Source organism: Jaminaea rosea (assembly GCF_003144245.1).
Source record: "Jaminaea rosea strain MCA 5214 unplaced genomic scaffold BDZ90scaffold_3, whole genome shotgun sequence".
NCBI lineage: Eukaryota > Fungi > Basidiomycota > Exobasidiomycetes > Microstromatales > Jaminaea > Jaminaea rosea.
Genome location: NW_020289977.1, coordinates 210913 through 235940, shown reverse-complemented (window position 1 = coordinate 235940; position 25028 = coordinate 210913). Strand labels below are relative to the sequence as shown.

The 25028-nt window shown below is 59.3% G+C and overlaps 8 protein-coding genes and 1 non-coding gene across 9 annotated transcripts; 4 read left to right on the top strand and 5 right to left on the bottom strand.

Moving 5' to 3' along the window:
• Positions 1-6050, bottom strand: BDZ90DRAFT_131016 (hypothetical protein). The gene is made up of 5 exons (XM_025503376.1): positions 5951-6050; positions 5561-5856; positions 4523-5485; positions 3805-4436; positions 1-3458 (listed from the first exon to the last, which is right to left on the bottom strand). The coding sequence occupies exons 2-5, from the start codon at positions 5782-5784 to the stop codon at positions 202-204; spliced, it is 5076 nt and encodes a 1691-aa protein (XP_025363400.1). The 5' UTR covers positions 5785-5856; positions 5951-6050; the 3' UTR covers positions 1-201.
• On the top strand, positions 6023-6889 carry BDZ90DRAFT_130992 (hypothetical protein). The gene has a single exon (XM_025503375.1). It carries the CDS (start codon positions 6261-6263, stop codon positions 6828-6830), a length of 570 nt encoding a protein of 189 aa, XP_025363399.1. The 5' UTR covers positions 6023-6260; the 3' UTR covers positions 6831-6889.
• A 1004-nt stretch (positions 6890-7893) lies between these two features.
• BDZ90DRAFT_t15 lies at positions 7894-7980 on the top strand. Its single transcript has one exon. It is a non-coding gene; the product is annotated as a tRNA-Asn (tRNA).
• A 214-nt stretch (positions 7981-8194) lies between these two features.
• BDZ90DRAFT_258865 (TauD-domain-containing protein) lies at positions 8195-9636 on the bottom strand (the record flags this gene model as incomplete). Its single annotated transcript, XM_025508116.1, has 2 exons — positions 8195-9376; positions 9472-9636. 2 exons carry the CDS (start codon positions 9634-9636, stop codon positions 8195-8197), a joined length of 1347 nt encoding a protein of 448 aa, XP_025363398.1.
• A 698-nt stretch (positions 9637-10334) lies between these two features.
• On the bottom strand, positions 10335-11838 carry BDZ90DRAFT_230793 (histidine-phosphotransfer domain, HPT domain-containing protein). Its single transcript, XM_025505607.1, has 5 exons — positions 11465-11838; positions 11251-11382; positions 11100-11155; positions 10907-11018; positions 10335-10813 (listed from the first exon to the last, which is right to left on the bottom strand). Exons 1-5 carry the CDS (start codon positions 11477-11479, stop codon positions 10646-10648), a joined length of 483 nt encoding a protein of 160 aa, XP_025363397.1. The 5' UTR covers positions 11480-11838; the 3' UTR covers positions 10335-10645.
• On the bottom strand, positions 11461-12766 carry BDZ90DRAFT_130949 (hypothetical protein). Its single transcript, XM_025503374.1, has one exon. The coding sequence runs from the start codon at positions 12285-12287 to the stop codon at positions 11595-11597; it is 693 nt and encodes a 230-aa protein (XP_025363396.1). The 5' UTR covers positions 12288-12766; the 3' UTR covers positions 11461-11594.
• BDZ90DRAFT_230792 (acyltransferase ChoActase/COT/CPT) lies at positions 12138-15385 on the top strand. Its single transcript, XM_025505606.1, has 5 exons — positions 12138-13214; positions 13304-13363; positions 13480-13623; positions 13700-14218; positions 14298-15385. Exons 1-5 carry the CDS (start codon positions 12520-12522, stop codon positions 15070-15072), a joined length of 2193 nt encoding a protein of 730 aa, XP_025363395.1. The 5' UTR covers positions 12138-12519; the 3' UTR covers positions 15073-15385.
• A 5436-nt stretch (positions 15386-20821) lies between these two features.
• BDZ90DRAFT_213178 (cytochrome b5) lies at positions 20822-21521 on the bottom strand (the record flags this gene model as incomplete). Its single annotated transcript, XM_025504159.1, has 2 exons — positions 20822-21091; positions 21177-21521. Coding segments are annotated over 2 exons (615 nt in total), but the record flags the coding sequence as incomplete, so codon positions are not given.
• Positions 21522-21696: 175 nt separating this feature from the next.
• On the top strand, positions 21697-24996 carry BDZ90DRAFT_230790 (hypothetical protein). The gene is made up of 3 exons (XM_025505605.1): positions 21697-22203; positions 22282-23276; positions 23350-24996. Exons 1-3 carry the CDS (start codon positions 21846-21848, stop codon positions 24976-24978), a joined length of 2982 nt encoding a protein of 993 aa, XP_025363393.1. The 5' UTR covers positions 21697-21845; the 3' UTR covers positions 24979-24996.
• The last annotated feature ends 32 nt before the right edge of the window (positions 24997-25028 follow it).

Here is a 25028-nt window from a genome sequence, read left to right as displayed (position 1 = left end):
AGCCAAGGTAATACTAGGGGCATCGACGGGGTAAGAGACAGTGGACAGAAGAGCATGAGGCGAGGATCTTCGTGAAAGAGCGAGTAGAATCGAGAGAGTAAGGATTGTGAGGTGTCGCGACGGTGACGACTACGATGAGATGCGCGCCAATGAGGTGACGAGATTCTTGCAAGCCCAGCACCCTTCTCAGTAAGCAGATCCTCACGCTCTCGAAGCAGCGAAAGCGTGTGCAGCAAATGCAGCACCATTGTCGCTCGTGAAGCGCAGCGCCTCCGTAGCTGTCCTGGTAGTCCAAGCTTGCTGGTCCCTCAAAATCATAGCCTGCTGCGCCGCCGCATTCCTACCGTCTCGCTCGAACTGGGGCCGCTGCCCGCTCTCCAGACCGGAGGACATCAACTCCAAGTCATCCAGAATGGCGAGGAGAGAGGAGATGGCATGACGCTGCAGCAAGGCGCGTTGGCGTGCTGGAGCAGAGCGAGGCGTGATGGTGCGAGCCTTTCCACCAAGCGAGGAAGATTGGGAGGGGACACCTGCACGATGATGCGGGTGGTAAGTCGATGCCGAGCCGGGTCCACCGCCACTGCTACCTGCACTGGTATTCGTCATCGTCGAGGTGCGGCGATCCACGGCCCCGTTACTGCCGTGACCTGCGGTGCTGGGCGCTCCGATGGCGAGCACATCGTCCGTCGCAAGGGAGCGCAGAACCGTCTCCACGATCTTGTGCGTCTCGTTCACGATGCGCAGCGCTTGCGTGTAGTTCTTGCGGCTCACGAGGAGGAGGGAGCGGGTGATCATCTCCGAGACGAGGATCTCGATGCGGCGGCGAGTGACGATCGGGTCTGAGGGCAGCGGCGGAGGCATGTTACCGCCATCGCCGTTGAGATTCAGGTACGGATTGTTGCCACTTGCATCAACCTCGATTGTGAGGAGAGTCGGGTTCTTGAGGCGGGCGAGAGATGCCCCTACCGCAGGGTCGCGATAGCTTGCATCGACCTCGAAGACGGCCACCTCCTCAATGAGGCTCTGCATACCATCTGCTGCGTTCGCCTCGAAGAGATTGTCGTCCGCTTCGGCATCGTTGAGGCTGAGGTTGGACAGCCCCAGGCGCTGCATGAAGTCGTCCGTCGCTGAACCCTGCTCGATAGCCGGCGCGTTGTGCGGGCGACGCATGCTTTGCCTGTTTGCGCCGTTAGCCCCGCGCGTGATGAAGGGGACGAGTCCATTGAAGTCGACCTCCAGCTCTACGAAGAGCTCGTGCACCTCACCGAAGCGTAGCTCTCCGAGCTCGATATCGACCTCCTTGCCAGAGTTGGACACGATTGCACCAGTAGGCCCAGAGACTTTGCGCACCTTGAAGTGATTGTCTCCAGGCACAGCAATGAAGAGCTTGACAGTGTCGAGCGCCGTGCTCATGAGCGAGCCAATGCACCCTGCTACGCACTCGCGCAGCTGGTACCACTCGCGGACAAAGGTGTAGCTGCCGCGGGTGTGGTTGGAGATGAGCCAGAGCGAAGAGGGATTGCTCGACTTGCCAAAGCCAAAGCAGTGGATGGGGACGTTGGCCGCCTCTGCTCGAGCCATTACCAGATCCATCTGGCCGCGTACAGGGCCGTCAGAAGTGTCGTTGATCAGAATCATGCCCGTGCAGGGGTTCTTGCTCTTGCGAGACAGGACGACGTCTAAGCCCACGTTGAGTGCAGTGACCGTATCGGTACGCTCGCTCGCCCCGCCAAGCTTGTTGCTGTCGACACGATACGGATCGTCGTCGTCGCCCTCCCACGGCTTGCCGATTCCTTCGATGAAGTCGATTAGCTTGGCGCGACTGCGCTCTCGCTTGATGTTGAGAAGCGCCGTGCGCCTCACTTCGCCGTCGATGCCCGCGGTGAAGGCAACGATGGCGACGCGATCTCTTGGCCCCATGTGGGAAGTAACGAACTCGAGCGTCGAGCGAATCAGACGCAGCTTCAGCGCAGCAGAAGACGAGACACCTGAGCTCTGCTGCTGGACAACGACAGGCACCGAGACCATCAGGACGAGGTCGAGCGGGGTATGCGGTAGCATGGGCGGGGGAGCGAAGCTGGGGTCAATGCCGCCTGACGCTGACCACTGCTGCTCGGTGGGCATGCCAAGGCTGCCCGGGTTAAACATCTTGCTCGCCCTGCGCAGGTTCTCGACAATGTTGGCATTGCCAGCACTCGAGGCTGCGGGTACGCTGCCGGACTTGCCGCTCATCACCGATCCCGAAGTCGAGCGACGGCCCATGGGTGACGATGGGGCAGGTCTGTACTCGTGATTGGCTGGATCCTGCGCTGCAGAGCTGGAGGGTAGCTCCTGGAAGCCCTGCTTTATGTTACTGCTGGCAATCGAAACGGTGCTCTGGGGTGGTGGCGGTCTGGGATGGTTGTGCAGCTTGTGCGCATCGACGAGCTCGATGAGCTTGACCTTCCACAAGTCGAGCGTGTTGCGCTCCGAGAAACAGAGAACGAAGTGATCGAGACTGTCGTCATCGAGCTGAATGCTGAGGCTGAAGTTGGCGCCGACCGAGGATTCTTGCACGCGCGAGATATGGCGAATCCAGATACGGCCTTTGAGCTTTAGACCTGGCCGTGCTCCGCCTCCTGATGGCATTGCGAGAGGTCCTCCGCTGGTATTCTGGGATGAGCTTCCGTTGCTGCCTGTGCTCATCAGCCGCGTCAGGCCACGCTCCCTCTTGCGCTCTTCGGTGACGCAGAGCAGTGCATCGTGGAAAAGGTAAACCCAAAATTGCCTCACGATGGCATCTTGCCTGACGCCAAGATAGTCGTATAGGACCAGAGGACCAAAGCGCTCCATCGTTTGCCCCTTCCAGTCGATGATGCGTTGACGCAAGTCTTCGAGCACAGGCCCATGAGGATTCGAAGGTGGCTCGCCTCCTGGCGCAGGAGTGACGCCAAAAGAGAAGCCTTCTTCATCGCCGCTCTCGTCCTTGGCCTCTTGATGATTGTGGTGATGGTCCACGCTCGGCTCGTACGCAGTTTCACCGGTATCCTCGCGTTCGTGAGGCGGGTCAGGCTGCTCAACGCTGTCCTCACCGATGAAAGAGGCGAGGTTACGCCACTGCATTCTATTCTTTGCCTCCTCCTCTTCAGGCGAAGGCGGTGGACGTCGAGAGGGCATCTCGACTGTGACGACGCAGACGACATTCTGCTTGCCCTGCTGCCCCGTGGGATCCTTGCGGTGAAGGATAGAGTACTCGGACCGGACTCGCACCGCAGGATGCACCATGCCATGCCGCGGCGAAGGTGACTCGGCAGGGCTATGGGTGTGGGCAACGCGGGCAGGTGACTCCGAGGCTTTGCCATTCGGCTGGTGAGAAGCGGCTGGATCGTCGGTTGCCGGATCCACAGCGTCAGAACCGCCATCAGAAGGCCGTACGTTGCGACTCATACTGATGTCTGGTCCCATCATCCCTGCGAGCTCTGCGGCGGTGCGAGGGGGGAGCAGGGTGGATTAGGAGAAGTGAGGAAGAGAGGAAGGAGCTGGTCAGCAGCTGTCGAGAGGCCTTGCAGCGAGCCAGCGAGCCAGTGGTGAGACTGCACCCTGCCACACTGCCCTTGGCGCAGGCTCTCCGAAACGATCGCCGGCCATGAGTGCCACGAAGCGTGGGAATCAGGGACCCGTGAGATGTTGGCGATGGGTGAGAGGGCGAGGCAAGCAAAGAGCGACACTGCAGCCGCGCATTGAATGACTCGCCCTTCGTCCGCCCATTGTCCACCCGTGCCTTTTCGTCCACAGACCTCATTGCTGGCGCAACGCTGAACTCACTTGATCCTTTACTGCTGCCACCTTCAATCTCCCCTCCGAGTACGATAGCTTTTCGGCAAACGCCGCACATCCCAGGCGGGCTGCTACCTCCGTTCTGCGAAGCAAGCACGGAGTCTGGTCGACCGTAGACTGCCGTAAAGCAAGCGTTGTGCAGCGCGTGTCCACAATTGGGCACGACGTGAGGCTTCTCTCCCGCGAGTCGATACGAGAGCGGCTCCAAGCAGACTGGGCAATCAGCGTCGTTGACTGCTGAAGCAGCAGAGAGGTCGTTGGAGGACGACGAGTGGCTCAGAGGCATGGAAGAAGCGGAAGGAAGTGACGCCATGGACCGATGGGGGCCATTTGGCGAGGGGCTACGGGGACCGGTGCCGGCCGAAGGAGGCCCGACGTTTGGCATGCGCATGCGGCTCGATGATGGCGAGGATGACGATGAGGGGGCAGAGGGCAGATACCCGATGTCGCGCAGATCAGAGACGACGTCGTGGTTTCTGTTACCGCCGCGGTGTGAGTGCGGCTCTAGACCGGGATTGACGCCCAGGACAGAGGCAAGCTTTGAGTTATTGCCTCGTTGCTGTGCCCCAAAGTCGGGTCGGGATGCTATTGGGGGAGCCACGCCTCGCTCGTAGTCGTCCCTGAAAAGGAGCGAGATGAGCGGGTAGAAAAGCAATGAGCGGCCCGAAACGAAACCATGTATCTTGCCGCCACCACGCCTACTCACCAGTCATCCTGTCCTGCAGGCCTTTTGCCAGAGGTCTTGCGGCCGAAGGGCATCCTCCACTTGCTTGTGCTCGTCTCCATGCGGGGGTCGTTGATTGTTGGCGTACGGTCTGCGTCTGAGGCGTCGGTGAGGGTACTTTGTACAGAGGGTGGTGGACCTGGCTCCGGCGGTGAGGCGATGACGGTGGGCAATGCAGGTGGCTCGCCGGTGACCTTGCGTACCCGGCGAGGAGATGAGGAATTATTGCCTTGCGAGAAGTAGTCTGGCCCACTGCTCAAGCCGCTACTGGATGTGCTGCGGAAGCTGTCTGTCGATGCGGTCGGACGCAGCGCAGGATTGCTGCTGTTGTTGCTGGGCTGCCTGCTATCCGCTGGTGAAGCAGATCCAGAGCTTGAGAAGGGAGGACGTTGGGAAGAGGGTGGCTCAACCGAAGTCGACGACGGACCAGAAGCGATGGATCTGGAGTCGTCTCGCTGATCACTTGGGGGGATCGACGTGTCTGCTGGTCGGTCTCGCTCGTTGCCTGCTTGGTTGGTCGAGAATGTCCTACGCCAGATGCTAGGATGCTCGCTGTACGACGAGGCGTGCGACGAGATGCTTCTCAAGCTGCGAGGCACACCACGATTGCGAGGATGCTCGTGCTCTGCGGCAGCCTGACCAGTTGCAGGATCGGGTGGCTCTTCAACGTCTAGCTCAACGAAGCTGCGTCGACGTCTCTGACGATCTGCCTCGAGCTCCTGTCGCTCGCGTGAAGATTTGCTCTGAAAGAACTTGCGGATCGACCGGGTAGCTCGATTATCACCAGACTTAGGGGCAGCCGATGTCGCCTTGCGCTGGTCGGACTTTGGTGGTAGGTCTGGCGGGACCTGCGCGCTTGGCTGGTAGCTTGCGTCTTGGGAAGATTCGCTGCGATCGCCTCGAACGCTGGCGGGAGGAGTCTTGAATCCGAATCGACGAACGAGGCTGGGGAGGAGGTGATGGTGAGAGAGGGTGAGTCAATGATGATGCAAAGATAACAAGTCGGGCGCGTTTGCTCACGTATCGTAAGTGGACGAGTTGATGCGCTTAGGCTGCTCTGGTCGTCCGCCTGGCTTCAAGTGCGAAGAGTCGTACGAGAAGGTGCTTGGCGGGGTGTCGTCTGCGACGGGCGAACGTCCAAGAGAGTCGGCGTTCTGAGAGGGATAGGAGGCGCTGGTATCGCTGCGAGAAGAAGTAGTAGTCTGATGAACAACGAATGGATGCTGTTGAGGACGACTATTCATGCATTGGCAGGCGGCCACGTCTTTTCCCTAGGCCAGTGGGATGAGGGGGGGAAACAGGGGCGACGCAAGTGGCTACCGAGGAAGAAGGGAGATTAAGCGGATCAGTAATCACTTGTCAAGCTCTATGCTGTCAACTTCGGGCCGGTTTCGCTCAATGTGAACTCACGCTGGGCACAACGCCAGGCCACGGAATCAAGGTGCGACCGTAAATAGGTCGCCGAGGATGGAGAGAGAAGAGGAGGAGGGGAGGGATAGCCACCACGATCAGCCTTTTTGACTCGCCCGAGTCTGCTCTGCCATCATGGCTTTACACGCACTGTGAATTCCCTGACGTCGTCAATCTGCTCTGCCCTTGGCCTGTTGCGATGATGAGGAAGTGGACAGCGCTCAGAGGTCCGAGCGTTGCGCTGCGCTAAAAGGAAGCGTTGTTGAATGCTGCGCAGCGCGACGATGGACGAGGGAGCCGAGCGTGAGCGATGTTCAAGCCGCGATCAACGAGGGGAGCCGTGCGAGAGAATGGAGATGAAGTTGCGAAGCAGACGCGATGGAGCGAGCATCGTCGTCGATGTCTGCGACTAGACTACTGCATTGTGAGCCAATCAGCGCCGCCGCCGTCGCCCAACTTTCTTTGTTCGTCCCACAGGGTCCAGGAGTCGCGGCGTGAAGCTCGCGGCGTTGAAGCTCGCGGCGTTGAAGCTCGCGACTTGACGCCGCGCCCGCCTCAGCTCCCAACTCCGGTCGGCTGCAACGGCGGCGACGAGGGCGGCGACGATGACGAGGGCAAATGCAACGAACAAAGGCGGTCGAGGCGTAGTCATGAATGGCCCGTCCGTCCTTTGAGAGGGAGCGGATCTCATTGCAAGTCTGCGGTACGGCCTCTGCCATGTCGCTGTCGCAGTCCCTGGTGCTGGTGCTGGTGCTGGGCGGAACGAGCCGTCGATCGAGCTTTAACTTTCTCTACTCACCCGATTCAGCCCCAAGCTGTCCCTCCAAGCTGCTGGCGCGATAGTGAAGATGTGTCGACCAGACGATGGCAACGGCGATAGATGAAGTGGCGGCAGAACGAGCTGATCAAGGAAACGCGGAAAGAGGAGGACGGAGGAGGAGGAGAGCAAGGTCGAGTCTGCGGGGGGGGGGGGGAGGAAGAAGAGGAGGCCGGCCAGACTAGGCTCTGGATATCTCGGAGACGGACCGAGAGTGAAACCGCCAGAGAAAGACCGAACGCGGGGTTGCAGGCAGCAGCGACCAGTGAGAAGATCGAGGATGCAATGTGATGGATGGAAAGATGGTCAAGAAAGTGAGATCGTCGACGCGCAGAAGAGATGTGAAAGACAAGTACTCGTCGTGGCCGTGAGCGTGGGCGTCAGCGGAAGGCAAGGGGATCGACCACCAGCTGCACAACGCTGCGCCCTCTCTGAGCTTATCGATGACGAATTGCCTGCTGCGAGATGTTTGGGTACCGCCAACCGGAGGCGGCGAGGGCGTCGGCGACTGCAAGAACGAGAGAGCTAAGGCGGACATTGCATGACATTGCCGTAGGCGCTCGCGCAGACTCTTTGACAAAAAGGGAGCAGCCGGCAAGGAGCAGGTTGGACAAGCAACGAGCGGCGATTTCGCGTTACTCAGACTCGACACTCCGGCTTGCTCCTTGAACCCAACCACACCACACCTGAACCCCTTTAATGTTTCGCGACACGTCGTTCCCACCTCTACCTCGACTCGCCTTCAGCTCTTGTCCCTCATTCCCTTTTTTTTTCATCTCATCGGCATCGGTTCCTTGTTCCGCTTCTCCTTGCGTCGCCTCATCCCCACGCCGCACCGACGAGGGCGCGACGAGGGCGCGATCAGGGCGCTCTGAGAAGAAGCTCCTGTATTCGTATTTCGTGCGGCATCGCACCTCGATCTAGGGGCTGCACTGCTCGAGTCGCCAAGCTCTATTTCTCGCCCTGCCTGCCTGCCCGCCGAAGAAACGAGGGCAAGAGGCTGCGTGGGAACAAGCAGCGTACCAAGCGAAGCGCAGGCTCAGATTCAGCCGGGCCCCGGATGCCGGAGAGTGATCGATGCGTGTCAATTGTATATATATTGTATCTTTGACACTTTTACAATTATGCACCTATGGCTCAGTGGTTAGCGCGTGGAGCTGTTAATTCTAAGCAGGTCACTCCAAGGTCCCTGGTTCGAAACCAGGTAGGTGCGAGTAAGCTCTCCTTTTGCCCCCTCTTAGGTACGCCCCCTTTTGCCAGTCACGAAACGCTCACTCCGAGTCGAGGGACCGCTGATTGGATGTCATTATAGCTCGTCATGATGATAGGTCTAGGCGTGAGAGAATGTACATTGATGAGGGAGAGAGAGGAGGTGATGAGGAGAGAAGAGGACGTGACGCGAGAGAGGACGTCGTCACGGCTGGCCTTCAGTCTTTGAAGCCCGTGTTCTTGATGTTCTTCCTCCCCCTCGCCTTCAGCGCCTCAACATCGAATCCTTCCTGCTCCCAGATCGCCTCCTGCCTGCTACGTCCCGGCCTTCCGTCGGGCAACGTCGTGCTTGGGATCTCGCCCGTAGATGCGACTCGCAGGGCGTGACGACGGCAAGAGGGGTCAGGGCGCCAGTGGTCGAAGGTGGCAGCATGATTGACAACGGCGTTGTTCCACAGGACGAGGGTGTTCTTCTGCCATCGTACACGCAAGGTGAGATTGGGGTCGACGTTCATGATGCTGTAGAGCATGTTGAGGATGGCGTCGCTCTCCACCTTGGGCACGCCGACGATGTGGCGAGTGAAGGCCGGGTTGGCAAAGATGCTCTTCCATCCCGTGACGGGGTGGGTGCGGACGAGGGGATGCTCAGTCTCTACGGCTGGGCGACGGAGATGGAGGCCAGCCTTGCTTGCTCCTTCAGCTTGCTCAGTGCCCGAGTGCAGGGCCGTGAGCGTCTCGAGGTACTCCTGCATCGAAGGGGACAGGGCATCGTAGAGGCCGTAGCAAGAGGAGAAGAGGGTGTCACCGCCACCGTGGACCGGGTTCGTGATGTTGTACAGCGCCGTGAAGCCGGGCGGGTTCTTTTCAAAGGTAACATCCGAATGCCAGAGCTCTGTAGACGTGTAGAGGGTGCCTGTCGGACGCATGTTCTCGTCGTGCCAGATGGTGTGCACCTCGTCGAGGGAGGTGCCGTTGAGCTTACGCGCACGAGGTACGCCAGAGGAGGGATGCTGGTGCAGCGGTCGCTCGCTCGCGCCAAAGTAGCGTCCAAAGTTGACGAGCTCGTCTGCACCCAAGTCTTGGTCGCGTAGCACGACGACACCGCGCTCGGCGACGAGGAGGGCGAGGTCGTCCTTCTGTGCTGGAGTGAGGTCCTTGACCTGGAAGCCGCTCAGCTCTGTGCCGATGTGGACGGAGAGGTTGTCTACCTTGTCGACTACCGAGAGCAAGTGACGCTTGGCCGGGTCGGCAAAGGACCCACGATCGACGACGTTGTGGATGGGCTGGTACTCAGGCGTGCTGATGTCCGTGGGGAAGCATGGCTTGAGGTGAGGGTAAGGATAAAGCTTGTCTGCTTCGGTATCCTCGGCGGAGAAGGGGTTGTGGTATGGGTTGTATTCCTGGCGGCGGAATGAGGGCAAGAATGAAGAGGAGATCAGCTTCACGCTGCCTTGCGCGCCGTCCTCGCGACCACCGCCGCCACGCTCGTGCTCACCTTGATCGTCGACTTCTTCTCATCGGTAGCGCCCTTGGGAGGCTGCGTCTTGGGCTGAGTCGGGTTGACTGCTCTTGCTGGCGCTGAGCCCGCACCCAGCGGCTTCTCAGCGTCGACGCCGTAACTTCCAGCTGAGTAGCGTGGCGGGGGAGAGACTGAGACCATCTTGTAGGATGGTATTTGTGCTGAAGCGGTGGAGCGTGTGGGAGTGATGATGAGACGGGGAGGGAGGGGAGCAACAAGCAAAGCCTCTCATTCTTCTATTTCTTGCCCATCTCCACGTATGGGAGGCCATTGTCTCATCACCTCGACTTCATCGTGATCGTCTGACACTGCGACGTGCGACTTGCGACCGATCAGCCATTGACGCGTACGACTGAGCTGAGCGGGCCGGGTGAGGGCGGCTGGCTCAGCGACGCGGGCCTAAGGGCGGACAAAGTAGTCACGCCATCAAGTCGACCCCTCGCGTGACCTTGGCCCGCACGGAGGCTAGTCTCAGAGCCACTTGGATCGACATCGAGCTTCGAGCTTGCGAATGATTGCGAGCTTCTCCCGTTGCCGCTCTCCACACATCGATGAGCGCGGCATTTGATGGTGAGGCGCTGAGGGATGCAATCGAGCGAGCGGATAGACGGACGCACGATGAGCCGGCGGTCTGGTACGGCCGCGCCCGCGCATCTTCCGATGCTTGCTCTCGACTTTATCTCGAGGCCATGGCCCTGTGCGTTGCATCCCACCATCGTCTCGTGATGATACAGAGCTGCTCACGAGGTCGTATCAGACCACAAAGCCGCGCTGCATTCACAGGCGTAGAGGCCGGCTTGAGGCTCAGGGCAGCAGCTGCTGGGACACTCCTCGTGCTCGTGACTGACGCCAGTCTCAAGGCCAGACCAAACTCAAATATCGTAAGAGCGGTCGCCTCTAATGATTCGAGCAGCAAGCAGGGTAGTGGAGCGCAGCAGCGGGTGTATGGCGCCTTCAAGAGAAAGATCGGATCGGCCCTCTACCCATCGCCCAGCCTCCACGACCGCCCTCCGGGAACATTCGCTATTGCCTCGGAGCCTCTTTAGCCCCATCTGTCGTCTTCATCTTCCTCCTTCAACACCCATCCGAGTTCCATTATCGCCGCGTTCGGGGCGCTCTACTTTGCCATTTGTGTTCTGGCATTCGGATCTTACTTCTCATCGCCACCCTCCTCTCCATCCCCGCCGCCGTAGAATTGCCTCAACGCAACCTCCGCCTTGGAGTAGTTGGTCTTGACGTCTTTGAGAGTCTTTTGCACCTTCTCTAGTGCCTCCTCCTTTGTGATGTCCATCACGCCCGCCTCGTCGTGGAGCTTGCCCTGCGAGTGCGAGTTGTGGGGGAGAATGGGCGGTCAGCCTCGTTGCTGCACGGCAATAAGAAGAGTAAGAAGATATTGCAGCGTGGTACTCACCAAATGCTGCATCGCCTCACACCCATCTCTGACCCTGATGACGCCTACGGCCGCTGAGGAGCCCTTGAGGAAGTGGCCGAGGGTTGACAGCTCGGCGAGGTCCTCATCCTTGCTGCGAGGGGCGAAGGGCGAAAGCGCGGATCTGTCAGCATAAGAAGTGAGGAAGGATGTGCAGGTCGCAGCTGGTACGCACAGCGCCTGATCCATCTTATCGAAGGTTGTGTTGGCTTGATCGAAGAAGTTCCATACCTGAAAGGGAGTTGCAGCGCAGCATCGCATCGGTGCAGAAGGGGCAGTGGGTCAGCCGTCTAGACTCATTAAATCTCAATTCGCTGCCGCCTCACAATCTCCTTGGAGAACTCGTGGTCATCCTCATCGTCCATCTCGAGCAATTGCCCGAACGTGTCCATATCGATGATCTCTGGCGGGAGCATTGAGCCTCCTGCCTCGTCACTTGCGCCGCTCGATACGTCCACCTGCGGGTGAGAGCGAAAGTAGTTGGCTGTTCAGATGAGCTGCGCTACTGTGGTATGGCAGGTCTCGCTGCGAGCTGCGCACCTCTTTGGCAGACATTGTGTTTAGGTGGAGATGGGGGAAAGGGTCCTGGAAGGCGAGGGTTCTAGTAGCCAAAGAGGACGATAAGAAGCAGTCAGCTTCCCGCTGGGGCCGAAATGGGAGAACCTCCAGTCTATGACGCCATGCCGTCCAGTCTCATCTGGCCCTGACTCGGCCACCGCAGTGACGAGATGAGGCTCGGGACAGCAAACGGCAGAAAGGTCGCGGGATACCCACCGAGCTCAAGGCTAGCCGGATAGACTGAGTATCGAGGCGAGGCAGGGAGAAGTGTGCAGCGCTGCGACTGGATACCGCCGGTGTAAATGGTTGAGCGCAATAGAATGGAGGTCGTGCCGTTGGTAGTCGTGGAAACCTGATCGTGATCGGTGTGGTGGCAGTAACAAAGAGGTACTGATTCTCGTCGCGAGTCCGCGGCCTTTTGCCTGCGTGCAGCAAGCAGCGACGCTCGATGTCGCTGTGTCTGTGTCTGTGTCGGTGTCGATCTCTTGTCGTCGTCTGTCGCAGCTAGCTTGCGCGGCTTTCCTCGACTCAGAGGGAGCCACTCCAGGGCGGAAGCCGCCTCGTGGGCGTGGCAGGGGGGCGTCGAGATGACGTCGGCGGCAACTTTTGCGGGCCTGTGGTGGTAGCAGCTCAGCTTGCTTTGGCGCCACAATTGCCCTTCTCTTGTCGTACGAGAGAGAGAGAAGGGAGATGATCGATGCGCAGAATGGAGATCGAGCTCAGCACCTCGCTGCCTCGCAGCTTCTTCGACTGGAGAGCTTCGGGGGTCAGTCGATAGGCTGCGAGCGAGGCGGAGTCCCCACATTTCATCTGACCCTCGCCTGGACTGCCACGTTTTGCCGGCTCTCGCTCGCCCTGCCTCGAGGTACTTTCACAAAGGACCCGGATCGCCCGTTTGACCGGGCGACGTCGAGGTCCAAGCAAGCAACACCCAAACGTCGACGACTCCATCGATACCCTCGCAGCTAGCCGGTCGCAGTTGCCTTCTTCTCGTCTATTCTACACTTGCTTTCGTCCTCTTTCAAGAAGCAGGGAGCATGCTTCTCAGCACCACCACAACAGCAACGTCACGACGCCTTAGCCCCTTTGTTCCTCGCAGCACAGCAAGCTCTCCCGCCCTCTCTCGCTCGCTCAGCAGCACCCCACGCAGCATGTTCGCCCTTACGCCCTATCGTGGTGCTCCAGGCACTTCGCAGCCCAAGACGTTCTCCCGCCAAGGTGGACTGCCCCGCTTGCCCATCCCGCAGATCGACGCAACGACGGAACGCTACCTTAAGAGCATCGAGCCCATCCTGCTACAGAAGGAGGAGTTTGGCGAGCTCAAGGGAAGCAGCGCCAAGGAGGAGATGGACAAGAGGAGAGAGTGGGCTAAAGAGCTCGCACAAGAGGGCGCAGTGGGTACCAGGCTGCAGCATAGGCTGGTCGATGTGGACAGGACCACGCCCAACAATTGGCTTGATGACCGCTACTGGCTAGTCAAAGCCTACCACGAATGGCGCGTGCCCCTCCTCATCAACTCGAACTGGTGGCTTATGTTCCGAGCCGACCCTGGATCTCCTCTTGCGAAGCTCGAGGACACGAAGGGACAGCAGAAACAGCCAGAAGACTGCGATGTAGCCGGTCTCGAGGGAGTTGGGCTGGGCAAGCAGCAGTGGGATCAGGCGCAGTGGGGAGTCAGAAGGGCTACTTGGCTCATTTCCAGGTTCTTGCAGTTCAAGAGGAGATTGGATGAGTGAGTGCCAAGTCGCGCGAGATGCGCATCGATGATGAAAGGCGAGTATAGACGCTGATATTCCTACTTGGTGTCGCTGCTACGCACAGCGAGGACATCATGCCAGACGCCTCACGAGCGGGTGCGTTCTGCATGCATCAGTACACTCGGTGAGTGTCCCACCGAACCGTCCTTCTCACACGCCTTTCCATCATCCTTCTGACACAGGCCCCTCCTCTCCTCGTCCATCTCGTCGCTCCCTCTGGTTCAACCGTCCCGCCCGCAGACTCTTCGGCATCACCCGTATCCCTGCGCTGCCCCATGACTGGAATACGGAGCCCCCGCACCCGACGACGGCCAAGCATGTCACCGTAGCTGTGCGTGACAACTTCTACAGTCTGGAGGTCCTGAATGATGATGGCAGCATCAAGTGAGTTGTGGCAGGGCGCCATGGCCAGGCAGGCCATTCTTTGTTACTGACCGGCCCGTTTCTCCGCCACGCATAGGGAGCTCGACGACATTGAAAAGGCCCTGTGGGACATTGTCAACGACGCAAAGCAGTCGGATGGCGCAGGCGTAGGCGTCCTCACCAGCGACGACCGTGACACCTGGGCTGTAGCCCGCGAGCAGCTCATCCTCTCCTCGCCGGCAACGAACGCCGCCTCCCTCCGCTCCATCGAGGACTCTCTGTTCGTTGTTTCCCTCGACTCGTCCAACCTCGGTACTCCCACCAACCACCCACCCCCGCCGCACCAGGCTTCACCCATGAGCACTGATGCCCATGCACGTAACACGTCGGGCGCAGGGAGGTCAGGACACAACAGGTGGTTCGACAAGGCACTGACAATCTCAGTCGAGCCGAATGGACGGGCGGGAATCATGGGAGAGCATTCGCCTTGCGATGCGCTCATTCCCTCCATCGTTGCGGACTTCGCTGCGGCCGAGCCTTGCCCTGCGCCTGGGTCACCCTTCCCCGCAATTGCTGGACGAAACAAGCAGGGAGGAAGCGTGCCTACTTGGAAGAAGTGAGTCCGAGCGACGATCACGATGACAAACCTAAGCGGACACTGACGGTACTCTTCCTTTGCCTTTCCCTACGCGCAGGCTCGAATGGAAAATCAACGAGTCCACCACTACGAGCATCGCCTCAGCGGAGAGCAAAGCCAAGGAGCTCGCCAGCAACTCGGACATTCGCATGCTCTGGTTCGATGAGTACGGCGCCGAATGGATGAAGAAGATCGGCAAGCAATCGCCCGATGCGTTCATCCAGCAGGCTCTCCAGCTAGCCTACGCCAAAATCGCCGGCCGCCAGACCGCCACGTACGAGACTGCCTCGACACGCCTGTACAAACATGGCCGTACCGACGTCATCCGTTCGTTCAGCAGGGAAAGCTACGACTTTGTCAAGGCGGTTCGCGATGGAAAAGGGTCGAAGGAGGTCTATGAGCTTTTGAGCAAGGCCACGACGGCGCACAATGCCCAGACGCGTGCGTCCTCCACGGGTGCGGGTATTGATCGCCACTTGACGGGCATGAGGCTCGTATACAACCCCTCAGTGGACGGGGAGAACAACATGCCCTCCCTTCTGACCGACCCGCTCTTCGCTGAGTCCCAAACGTGGAAGCTCTCAACCTCTGGCCTTTCTGCTGGTGACAGGTTTGCAGGGACCGGCTTCGGGTGCGGCTATGAGGATGGGTACGGGATCAACTATCTGGCTGGGGCTAGTCTGCTCAAGTTTGGGATTGAGAGCAAGCACAGTGGCAAGCAGACGAGCACGACCGAATTTGCGAAGGAGGTCGTTGAGGCGTTGCGCTTCATGAGGGAGGTGTGCGAGAAGGAGGCGCCGAAGGACGAGGGGGCGGCGAAGGGGAAGTTGTAGACAGTCGCGAGAGAGACGAATAGACGCCTTCGTGACTTTCGCTGCTCGAGTCGCAAACATCATGCGCATGCGGCAGTATTATGATAGGCTGTCAGCCTGAGCGCTGGAGAGCCGTGAGATCCGGTCTCTCTTGCAAGCTCAGACCTAGCCTATTGAATAGAGTTGACCTCACCTAAGGCGAGACTTCGCCGACCCCACACTCGAATTCATTGGCCGGTAACGCGGAGACAACTGTTTACCGTATAGTAGAAATCGGCACCGCTTGCGCTGGCACGATTAGGTTGTCTCGTATGAGCTCGGAGACCTGAATTTAAGGAGGCATTAGCCAGCGCCGGACACGACGATGAAGAACGCTTCTTCCGCATTTTCCCTCCGTACCAGAGCCACTGCCCGCCGTTCGCTTGTATTGCGAGGCCGTCGTGTCGTGTGCCAAGTCACGCCCTTGATCATCGTTGTCGACTCGCTGATCGCTGTCAATTGCATTCCCCGGCACCCGGCAATGGCTCTCTCCTAGCCAAGCTCCCCTCGCCTCGCGCCTCTGAGACTCCGGTCTGTCCTTCGCAGCGGACTCCGCGGAGAGGAATTGTACCACCCGTCCCTCGCTCACCCTGTCACACGACTCACGCACGTCGCCGTCTTAATTCTCTGGACGAAGAAGAAGCACAGACAGTCCGGATTGAGACGTCCGAACTACGTCTAGAGCAGGTCCAATGTGCCTTCGCGGCAGTGTTGTAGCCAATACCGAGGTCGACTGACGCTCTGGATGCATACCAGACCGCTTATCTCTCACTCTCCGCTGCTCTCTCGCAGCCATTGTCCATTTCAAATCACTGCGCTAGCCCTACCTCAATCCCTGCGATCCCTGCTCTGCCTGCCTCATTGTTTGCATTCTGCCCGCCCTTGCTCTTCCCACCCTGTTCTTGTAGGGTCAACGCAGTACTCTCTGCCTGCGAGTCGATCGATCGGCGAGACGCTGAAACGGGTGATGCACGCACGCACATACGTGCAGAAAGTTGCAGTGTCGAGAAAGAGAAGATGTGGCTGGCTGAGTAGCCCGCTCATGCCTGGCTGCCGATAGCCTTCTTGGGTGTGTGCAGCTGGAGCGTGAGTCGTGAGTCGTTGGTTTAGACTAGTCGTCGCTCCGCATCATAGCGATGGTACGCTCTCCTGGATTCGTCGAGAGCGTCAGCTGGTGTCGTCGATGGTGCAACGAATGATTTTTCTTTTCTTTTCTTCTTCATCTTTGCTTCTCGACCTCGTTACCATCGTGCCCATCCTTTTTTGCGGTCTCGCCGTGAAACAACAGCTCTCGCCTCGTCCCCGCCTCGTTCCCCCGCCCCGGAGCGCAATTGAAGGCTTGAATTATCACCCTCCGCTCGCCTCCCAGGAAAACTCGTTTGGACGTCTGGCTGTCAACTCGATCACAAATCGGAGCATTTCCAAGGAGGAGCGACGACTCCTGAGTTCGCTATCACGAGGTGCTACTCTTCCATCACCTCTTTACATCTTCACCATCTTCGCTCCCCTCCCCATCCTCTCCTCTCTCACGGCGCCTCTGCGAATGGCATCTGAGACGCGGCTCACGACCTAAGTCCGGCAAGCCAAGCTATAATCGCCCGTTGAGAGAGCCAGTCGTTCCAGCTGTCGTCGTCTCTCCAGTCAGCTCTGCTATAGCCGGGATTCACTTCAGCTCCGCCGCCGCCGACGACGACGAGGACGATGTTTTTGCCCCGCACCTCATCCTCGGCCAGCCTCGCCTCTCTCTCCTCAATACGAACGACCGACTCGAGGCGCGCTCCCATCCTTCCTGGCAGCTCCATCGGAGGCTGGTCCAACCCTACCACCGCCTCAAGCAGCATCAATGCGTCGGCGCATGTGCATTACTCCCTACTAGCGTCGCAGTACAGGCAGCAGAGCGCAAACAAGGGCTTAGGCATTACGGCTGGGGGGTGGGAGGCGAAGAGGGAGCTGGAGCGCCTCGCCCAACAGGCGTCGAGCTCGTCATCTTCGTCATCGAAACAAGCCCTCGCAGTCCCTGTGCGTCGCGCGGGTCGCCGAAGTCGCAGAGGCTATGCGGAAGAGCGACTCAAAGCCTCGGAAGCCTTGGACGATCTCATCTTCTCAGCAACAGATACGGGCCGACTGAAATGGGAAGCCAAAAGCGCCCTCCTCTCGGCCTCGCCCGACTTGGCGCTCAAGCTTCTCACTCGTGCCGCCTCCCTAGGCAGCGTATCTGCTTGTATATCATTGTCCGCCCTCTATACTACAGGCGTGGCACGGGGAGGCCAGCCGGTCGTGGTGCTGGTACATCGCGAGCCACAGGCTGGTCTTGCTTGGATCTTGGAAGGCTGTCGTCTGCTCAAGAGACGGCGTGAGAAGAATCGTGGACAGAGAAGGGCAGCAGGAGATAAGGAGGCGCTGGATCAGGTGGTCAAGATCTTGGCATTACTGGAGCGATTGTTGAGGACGAAGCAGGCCTTTGCGGCGGTGGGAGAGAGCGGCAGCGAAGAGCAGCAAGACGGCGAACAGGGGTCAGACGACTCGGGCATCATCTTGCCCGACATTCAACAGCTTCAGGCACGCGTGAGAGGCAGGGCACCAGCGTCGCAATCGGGCCGTAGTGACGCCAAGAAGACGGAAGTAGCAGCAACGACGGCAGCAGCCTTATCACTACAGGCTCGCACGCAATTATGGCCGTCCGTGCTCGAGGCCAGACTGTGGCTCGAGGCAGAGCTCGACCTCTTATCCCCGTCAAGCTCAATAGCTACATCGGATCCTCAAGCTTCACCACGAGGCCCAGACGACGAGACAGAAGAGTCGCTGCCCATCATGCTAGCTCGCTCGCATCTCAGCCTCATCAAGGCTCTGGCTTCTTCTCATACAGTCTGCCTGAACAACGTCGCTGATAAGGGAAGCATTGAGAGCCTCAAGCGGGCGTGGACCGGCTATCGCAACACTCTGCGTGATGCCAAGGCGAGAAAGGAGGCTCTCCCGCTGGTCGAGGCCGCAGATCAATTCCTCGCTGACCTTCCGAAGCTGCGAGATGGCACAGAATCAGGAGGTGATGACAGTGACGATGTCCGATCAGCAGGCAGCAATCTCTGGGCTCGTCTTGAGGCCGCCTTGCCCGAGGCGGCTATCCCAACGCTAGACATGCGAGCCAAGCAGCCTTCAGCGGCAACGAGCTCGACCTCAACGCCAGTCGTGACGCCGAAGAAGAGCCGCACGAGCGCAGCTACGTCAGGCCAAGCGACGCCGACGCCGACTAGGAAAGATGCGGCACGTCGTCGCTCCTTGGAAGAGCTGGCGCCGCTGGACACCGAAGACGCTGCAAAGACTCAGCCGGCCTTACTGCGCCCCTCATCTCCTACGCGGTCTCGCAAAGGTGCGAGCGCAGAGCTTGTTGATACCAACGTCCAAGGCATGGCACCTCGTCGCCTACCCAGCGTTTCGTCTCGCGATGTGCTGCATCGCGCCATCAGCCACTCCGGCGCGACTACAACATCCTCGCACCTTCTCTCGGCCGCCCCAACCATGCGACGCACAAGCTACAAGACACCAAGCAGCGGCGATACCCTTCCTCCGTCATACAGCCACCACTTCGGCGGCAAGACTATCACTGGCGCCGCTTTAACGTCAACAGCAGCCAAACGCCCGTCTTCCGTTGTGTCCGACTCGCCATCGCTGCTTTTCGGCGACGAGACCGGCGAGTCAGGGAGTGCGCAGATGGACCGCTCTGCGAGCTACCAAACCGGCTTCCCCACTGCTGCGAACTTGGAGACAGAAGATGCAAGGCTCCGTACTGCACGGCCGACCCCGCCAAACGGCGCCCCACTCCGTCGTCGCGTCACCTCTCTTTACGGACAGCCCTCTTCCAATACCTCATCTGTACACGGTCTCGGCTCAACGGCAACAGCGTACGGCCACGCAAACGCGACAGGCATCTTCGACCCGACAGCCTCCCTCCGCGAATCGCAGTACCAGCGTCAGCGTCGCCGCCGAGCAGACTCGACCGCCTCGGTGGCAACAGGGACGTCCATCTTCTCCACTCAGCCGATTCAGGACGCAGACGAGAAGGGCTTCTACGCCCCGCAGGAGGGGCATGTACCGGGGGATATCCTCGTGCTGGGCCTGAATGGTGGTGAAGATGCGCAGGAGAAGTTGAGAGGCCAGCTCGGTGGGGCACCACAGAAGAAGCCGGGGATGCGCCGCACACCCAGTGGATTCAGTATCGCGTCGTTGCGCAGCAGCTCGGCCAATGCTGTCCCCACCAACGCTTTCAGCGCGACGGCCGATGGGCAGCGCGACGGATCCGCAGCGCCGATGTTGACAGAGCGACTAGAGCGCAAGCTAGCTGAGAGCTACGCCTCTCAACGCTTGACACAACGACCTGGCTTGGCAGCCTTGCGCGGGGACAGTGCGCAGTCGATCAGGAGTCGCTTCTCTTCAAACACTGGGCTTGGATCGCTTCGTGGGGCGCCCAGCTTGTTGTCATTCGGTGGCGCCGGAAAGGGCAGGGCACCCACGCTTGGCTTCTCGACTACGGGTAGCAAATCGGCTACGCTTAGTACCACGGTGGAGATGGTTGAGCCTGAGACAGGTGCACGAGGTAGCAGCAGCGCCAGTAGCACCAAGAGGCGGGAGCAGGGTAGCAGGACGTCCACCTCGGCCGTTGGCACGCTTCGCGCTCTCAACGTCGGCACATCGGCCGGCCCCTCTGAGACCCTCACAGCAAAAGGCAAGAAGGCATCCCTCAGCGCTCGCCCAACTTTGACAGGTATCTTCGGACCTCTAGGCCCGGCAACGGCTAGCGCAGCGCAGATCAGTCCTGCAGCTCCTACAGCCTCGACCTCAGCCTCGTCTCCACAAGAGTCTGCGTCGAATGCGAACGCGACGCTTCGCCCTGTCCGCTCTTTTAATCTTATCGACCCGACCAGCAGCGCGTATGCCTCTTCCTCGCCTTCGCCATCCGGCTCTCAACCCCCCACCCCTGGCCGACCCCCTTCTGCGCTAAAGAACAGCGCCAGCAACGGCGGGTCTGCGTCGTCCTCCCCCACTAAGCGCTCACCACCTGGCTCGGTGCGCTCTGTACGCTTCGCCGAGCTTCCTCCCTCAACCTCCGGCTCAAGCAGCCCAAGATCCCAGCAGTCTGGCCTCGATGCTGCTCTCGCGTCTGCAGAGGATCGCTCGAGGCTCAAGACGGCGGCGGGCTGCTCGAACTGCGGTACACGATGTATCAATGCGCCTGTGGACAGGAAGGGAAGGAAGTTCTGCTCGAGAGGCTGTAGGATTGAGGTCAAAGAGAAGGACAAGGAGACGGGCTCGACCGCGAGCGACTCGTTGTCTGTGCCGTCAGCTTCGAGAGCACCGGCCACGCCGAACTCGAGCGTCGCTGCTGCTGCAAAGGGCAGAGCTTCGCCTGTTCCTCTTTCACCTCGCGTCGACAACTCTCCGAGGGCGTCAAGCTCTTCTCCACCTTCACCGACGACTCCTGAGTCAAAGGCGACTGCACAGGAGCCGCAACGGCCTACACAGCGAGCCGTGTCGGCTACGGGTGCGTGATGTCGTCATCATCGCGATCCCGGGGGAAGGGGAGCCCCATCCACATTAATCTCTTTTCTGCCTTTGTACTACATTATTTTGCACGTCTATTGTCTAATTGCATCTTCGCATCTGAAGCAGAGTCTCCCTCTCGCCTGCTCCTCTCCGCTCTCTTCGTTCTCGGCTACTTTGCCTCACTCCTCGTCCCCTCGACCAACCTGCCCACCACAGGGTACTTGCCCAAGAAATGTTGCTCCCATTCCAGCATCTGCTTTCGCTCTGCTGGCTTGAGATCCTCCAGCGTATCCAAGGGCTGGTCGAGGGGCGTGAGTACGTCCTCATCGAAGGACTGCAGCGCCATGCCTCTGGATGCGTCCCTGCCTGCAAAGTTGCCGTAGGGGCCGTCAGGGCCGTAGAAGCGTGCGCCGGAGGTCACGTCGAAGACGCGACGATTGATGCTGAGGAGGATGCGTGGTGGCTGGGTGGGAGCCAAGAGAGGTAGAGTGGTAGGTAGTGGAAAGGTGAGCTACGAGGAAATGAAGCAGAGCTCGATAGCTACTCACGCCTTGCTCCGGCCTTCCTGTGCCAGGCTCAGTCGCTTCCTTCTTTCCCGTCCCATCATAGACTGCCAGCGTCTTTGGCGTGTAATCCATCCACACGGTGCTTTTTGGATGCTCTGGAGGTAAAGAGCTGTACAGGTTCGAATGTCTTGCCTTGATGATCTTAGGTGAGAGGGTAGACAAGGGTGCAGGGAGGAGTCCATTGATGTGATAGAGGAGGACGAAGAAGAGGAGTACGTTGACTGGATTCGAGGCGATTGGTGCTACAAGCGGGTGGGATACTATGCGCTCATGGAGAGAAGCGGCAGGCGGCGAACCATGGCCGAGGAGGTGGCTGAATTGGGACATGGTAAGCTGCGAGGTTGATGGCTTGGACGAGGAAATCAAGAGTTGAGAGGTTCACGGCAGGCTCAGCGGCCGCTCGCAGCGAGCACGGGCCAGGACATCGCGAGTCAAGTCGACCGGACCGGAGGAGAAAAGGTCAAGACTCATCTCGTGGGTCGACTTGGGTTGAATCCTTCGCAACCGATTATCACCTCCCACCCTCCGTGTATGCTCATTGGCTCGACTGTACACGCTCTACTACCGCAACGCATCTTTGCCACTTCATCGCCGCTCCTTTTCAGTGCCACCAACACAACTTGCTTCGCCCCTCGCCGCCTCGTCACCACGATGAGCGCGCCCACCACACAGGACTCGCGCTTCGCGACGACGTCCAAGTTCGGCGACTGGCCTGCAAAGAAGGTCCGCAGTCAATTCATGTCTTACTTCCAGCAGCAACATGCCCATTCCTTCGTTCCCTCCTCGTCTTGCATCCCCTACGACGACCCGACTCTCCTCTTTGCCAATGCGGGAATGAACCAGTACAAGAGCATCTTCCTCGGCACCGTTGACCCTTCGACTAGCTTTGCGCAGCTCAAGAGGGCTGCAAATAGTCAGAAGTGCATTCGTGCGGGAGGCAAGCACAATGATCTGGATGATGTGGGCAAGGACACTTATCATCACACTTTCTTCGAGATGCTGGGCAATTGTGAGCAGAGAGCATGCCGCGTGAGGTCGAGAGAAGAGCTACCCCGCTGACCTTGTCACCTCTGGCCCTCATGCGTAGGGTCCTTCGGCGACTACTTTAAGCAAGAAGCGATTCCCATGGCCTGGAATTTGCTCACAAAGACGTACGGCCTCCCTGCTGACCGACTCTACGTCACTTATTTCGAGGGCGACGCCAAGGCCGGCCTGGAGCCGGATAATGAGGCGAGGGATATCTGGCTCAAGGTCGGCGTGCCGGAGGATCACATCTTGACGGGCAATGCGAAGGACAATTTCTGGGAGATGGGAGCTACGGGACCTTGCGGACCTTGCAGCGAGATTCATTACGACCGCATTGGCGGACGCAATGCTTCGCACCTTGTCAACCAAGACGACCCTGACGTTCTGGAGATTTGGAACAACGTCTTCATGCAATTCAACCGTGAAGAAGACGGCTCCCTCCGCCCTCTGCCCAACAAGCACATCGATACCGGCATGGGCTTCGAGCGTCTCGTCTCCGTCCTCCAGGACAAGCGCTCCAACTACGACACCGACGTCTTTGAGCCATTGTTCGCCAAGATCCAAGAAATGACCAAGGCGCGCCCCTACGAGGGCAAGCTGGGCAAGGAGGACGCCGATGGCATTGACACGGCTTACCGCGTTGTTGCAGACCATGTTCGCACGCTCACATTCGCAATGACTGACGGTGGGGTGCCGGACAAGGATGGGCGCGGCTACGTGCTTCGTCGTATCTTGAGGAGGGGTACGCGCTACGTTCGCAAATACTTCCAGGTCCCCATCGGCGACTTCTTCGCACGATTGGTGCCCGTCGTCGTCGAGCAGATGGGCGACTTCTTCCCTGAGCTCAACAAGAGGGTAGAGGATATTCAGGCTATCCTCAAAGAGGAGGAGGAGTCCTTCTCCCGTACGCTGGACAGGGGAGAGAAGCTGTTCGAGCAATTTGCTGCTAAGGCTATTGAGGCAAAGCAGACTAGCTTGAGCGGAGAGGATGTCTGGAGGCTGTATGACACGTACGGCTTCCCCGTTGACTTGACGCTCATCATGGCAGAGGAGAAGGTGCGTTGGCCTAGTAACGCTGCTCTACCAAACTTGTTGCTAACCTCGTCACTCCTCGCCGCTCTTTCCGCAGGGCCTCGGCGTCAACGACGAAGAGTTTGAGAAGGCTCGCATCGCCAGCTACGAGGCGAGCAAGGGCGTTGGCAAGAAGCAAGAGGAAGGCATGCCCCGCCTTGATGTGCACGACCTTGGCGCCCTTGAGAAGATGGACTCGGTTCCGAAGACAGACGACTCGGCCAAGTACGGCAAGGGCGACGTCAAGGCGGTAGTCAAGGCCATCTACCAGAACAAGGGCTTCCACCCATCCTCTGACGGGCCCAACCTCGACACCAGCAAGCCCGTCGGGCTCCTTCTCGACCGAACGAACTTTTACGCCGAGTCAGGTGGGCAGCAGGCCGATCAGGGCAGCATTGTCATCGATGGTCAGGCGGACTTTGAGGTCGTGGACGTGCAGGTCTTCAACGGCTACGTCCTTCACTCCGGCTGGTTCAAGTATGGATCGCTGAAAGTCGGCGACGAGGTCGTCGCAGGCTACGACGAGCTGCGTCGATGGCCTCTCCGCAACAACCACACCGCGACGCACATTCTCAACTATGCGCTTCGCGAGGTCCTTGGAGACCACATCGACCAAAAGGGCTCGCTTGTTGCACCGACAAAGCTGCGCTTCGACTTCTCCCACAAGTCCGGGGTTTCCGTCCCCGAGATGAGCAAGATTGAGGCCATCTCCCTCGATTGGATCAAGCGCAACGTGCCCGTCTACGCAAAGGAGATGCCCCTCGAGGTCGCCCAGAAGATCCCTGGGCTCCGCGCCGTCTTCGGCGAGTCGTACCCGGACCCTGTGCGCGTCGTGGTGCTCGAGTTCGACCCGAACGACATTGAGAAAGACATCGAGAATCAGAAGTGGGCCAAGAGCAGTATCGAATTCTGTGGAGGCACCCACGTCGAGAAGACGGGTGATATTGCCCACTTTGTCGTCGTTGAGGAGGGAGGCATCGCCAAGGGAATCCGTCGCATCGTAGCCGTCACGGGCGAAGAGGCTGCCGCCGTCACTCGAGTAGCGGACGAGGCTTCTGCTAAGCTGGCCTCGGTTGTTGCCATCCAGAACAAGAGGGAGAAGGACACGGCACTCAAGGCCTTCAGCTCGGAGCTTGCCAACCTCGAGATCTCCGTTCTTCGCAAGGCGAAGTTGAACGACGACTTCAACAAGGCCCGTAAGGCACACGACGCCGAGATGAAGAAGGTGGAGAAGGAGCAGGCTACCCTCGTCACCAAGGCTGTCGAGGCGCAGTTTGCGCCTGGTGGTCCTGGAGAGGGCAAGGGCTACTGGATCGCTAAGCTCGATGTTGGTGCTAATGCCAACGCTCTTCGCGCGGGAGCGGTTGCGGCGAAGAACCTGGGCAAGGCCGTCTACCTCTTCAGCGAGGAACCTCTGCCTGGCCACCCAGTGGTTGCTGACGGTGCCGCGGTGAAGGCCAAGGTGCCCCACGTCAACTTTGTGCCCAAGCATGACCTTGACAAAGGACTGGATGCGAGGGAGTGGGCCGATTTGGTCACACATTCGATTGGCGGCCGAGGCGGTGGCAAGCCGGATGGCGCCCAGGGTGTTGGTGAGGATGGTGGGCCCGCGATCGATGATGCGATTGCGGCTGCGGAGCGCTTCTACTTGATGAAGACGACGGAGAGTGGGATGCCGAGGCAGTAAGCGGGGCTTCGCGCTACGGCAAGATGAATGCTAAGGTGGGAATGAAATTG

Excerpts from the sequence above, each read along its gene's own strand:
- BDZ90DRAFT_230790 (XM_025505605.1), top strand. The coding sequence starts at position 21,846 with ATGAGCGCGCCCACCACACAGGACTCGCGCTTCGCGACGACGTCCAAG. Across the intron at positions 22,204-22,281 it reads CTTCGAGATGCTGGGCAATT|GGTCCTTCGGCGACTACTTT; the intron begins GTGAGCAGAGAG and ends CCTCATGCGTAG. Across the intron at positions 23,277-23,349 it reads TCATCATGGCAGAGGAGAAG|GGCCTCGGCGTCAACGACGA; the intron begins GTGCGTTGGCCT and ends CTCTTTCCGCAG.
- BDZ90DRAFT_130949 (XM_025503374.1), bottom strand. The coding sequence starts at position 12,287 with ATGTGGGGACTCCGCCTCGCTCGCAGCCTATCGACTGACCCCCGAAGC.
- BDZ90DRAFT_230793 (XM_025505607.1), bottom strand. Across the intron at positions 11,156-11,250 it reads ACGAGTTCTCCAAGGAGATT|GTATGGAACTTCTTCGATCA; the intron begins GTGAGGCGGCAG and ends ACTCCCTTTCAG. Across the intron at positions 10,814-10,906 it reads GTGAGGCGATGCAGCATTTG|GGCAAGCTCCACGACGAGGC; the intron begins GTGAGTACCACG and ends TCGCACTCGCAG.
- BDZ90DRAFT_130992 (XM_025503375.1), top strand. The coding sequence starts at position 6,261 with ATGTTCAAGCCGCGATCAACGAGGGGAGCCGTGCGAGAGAATGGAGAT.
- BDZ90DRAFT_230792 (XM_025505606.1), top strand. The coding sequence starts at position 12,520 with ATGCTTCTCAGCACCACCACAACAGCAACGTCACGACGCCTTAGCCCC. Across the intron at positions 13,215-13,303 it reads TTCAAGAGGAGATTGGATGA|CGAGGACATCATGCCAGACG; the intron begins GTGAGTGCCAAG and ends TGCTACGCACAG. Across the intron at positions 13,624-13,699 it reads AATGATGATGGCAGCATCAA|GGAGCTCGACGACATTGAAA; the intron begins GTGAGTTGTGGC and ends CGCCACGCATAG.
- BDZ90DRAFT_131016 (XM_025503376.1), bottom strand. The coding sequence starts at position 5,784 with ATGAATAGTCGTCCTCAACAGCATCCATTCGTTGTTCATCAGACTACT. Across the intron at positions 4,437-4,522 it reads CCTGCAGGACAGGATGACTG|GGACGACTACGAGCGAGGCG; the intron begins GTGAGTAGGCGT and ends GCTCCTTTTCAG. Across the intron at positions 3,459-3,804 it reads TGGCAGCAGTAAAGGATCAA|AGCTCGCAGGGATGATGGGA; the intron begins GTGAGTTCAGCG and ends GCACCGCCGCAG.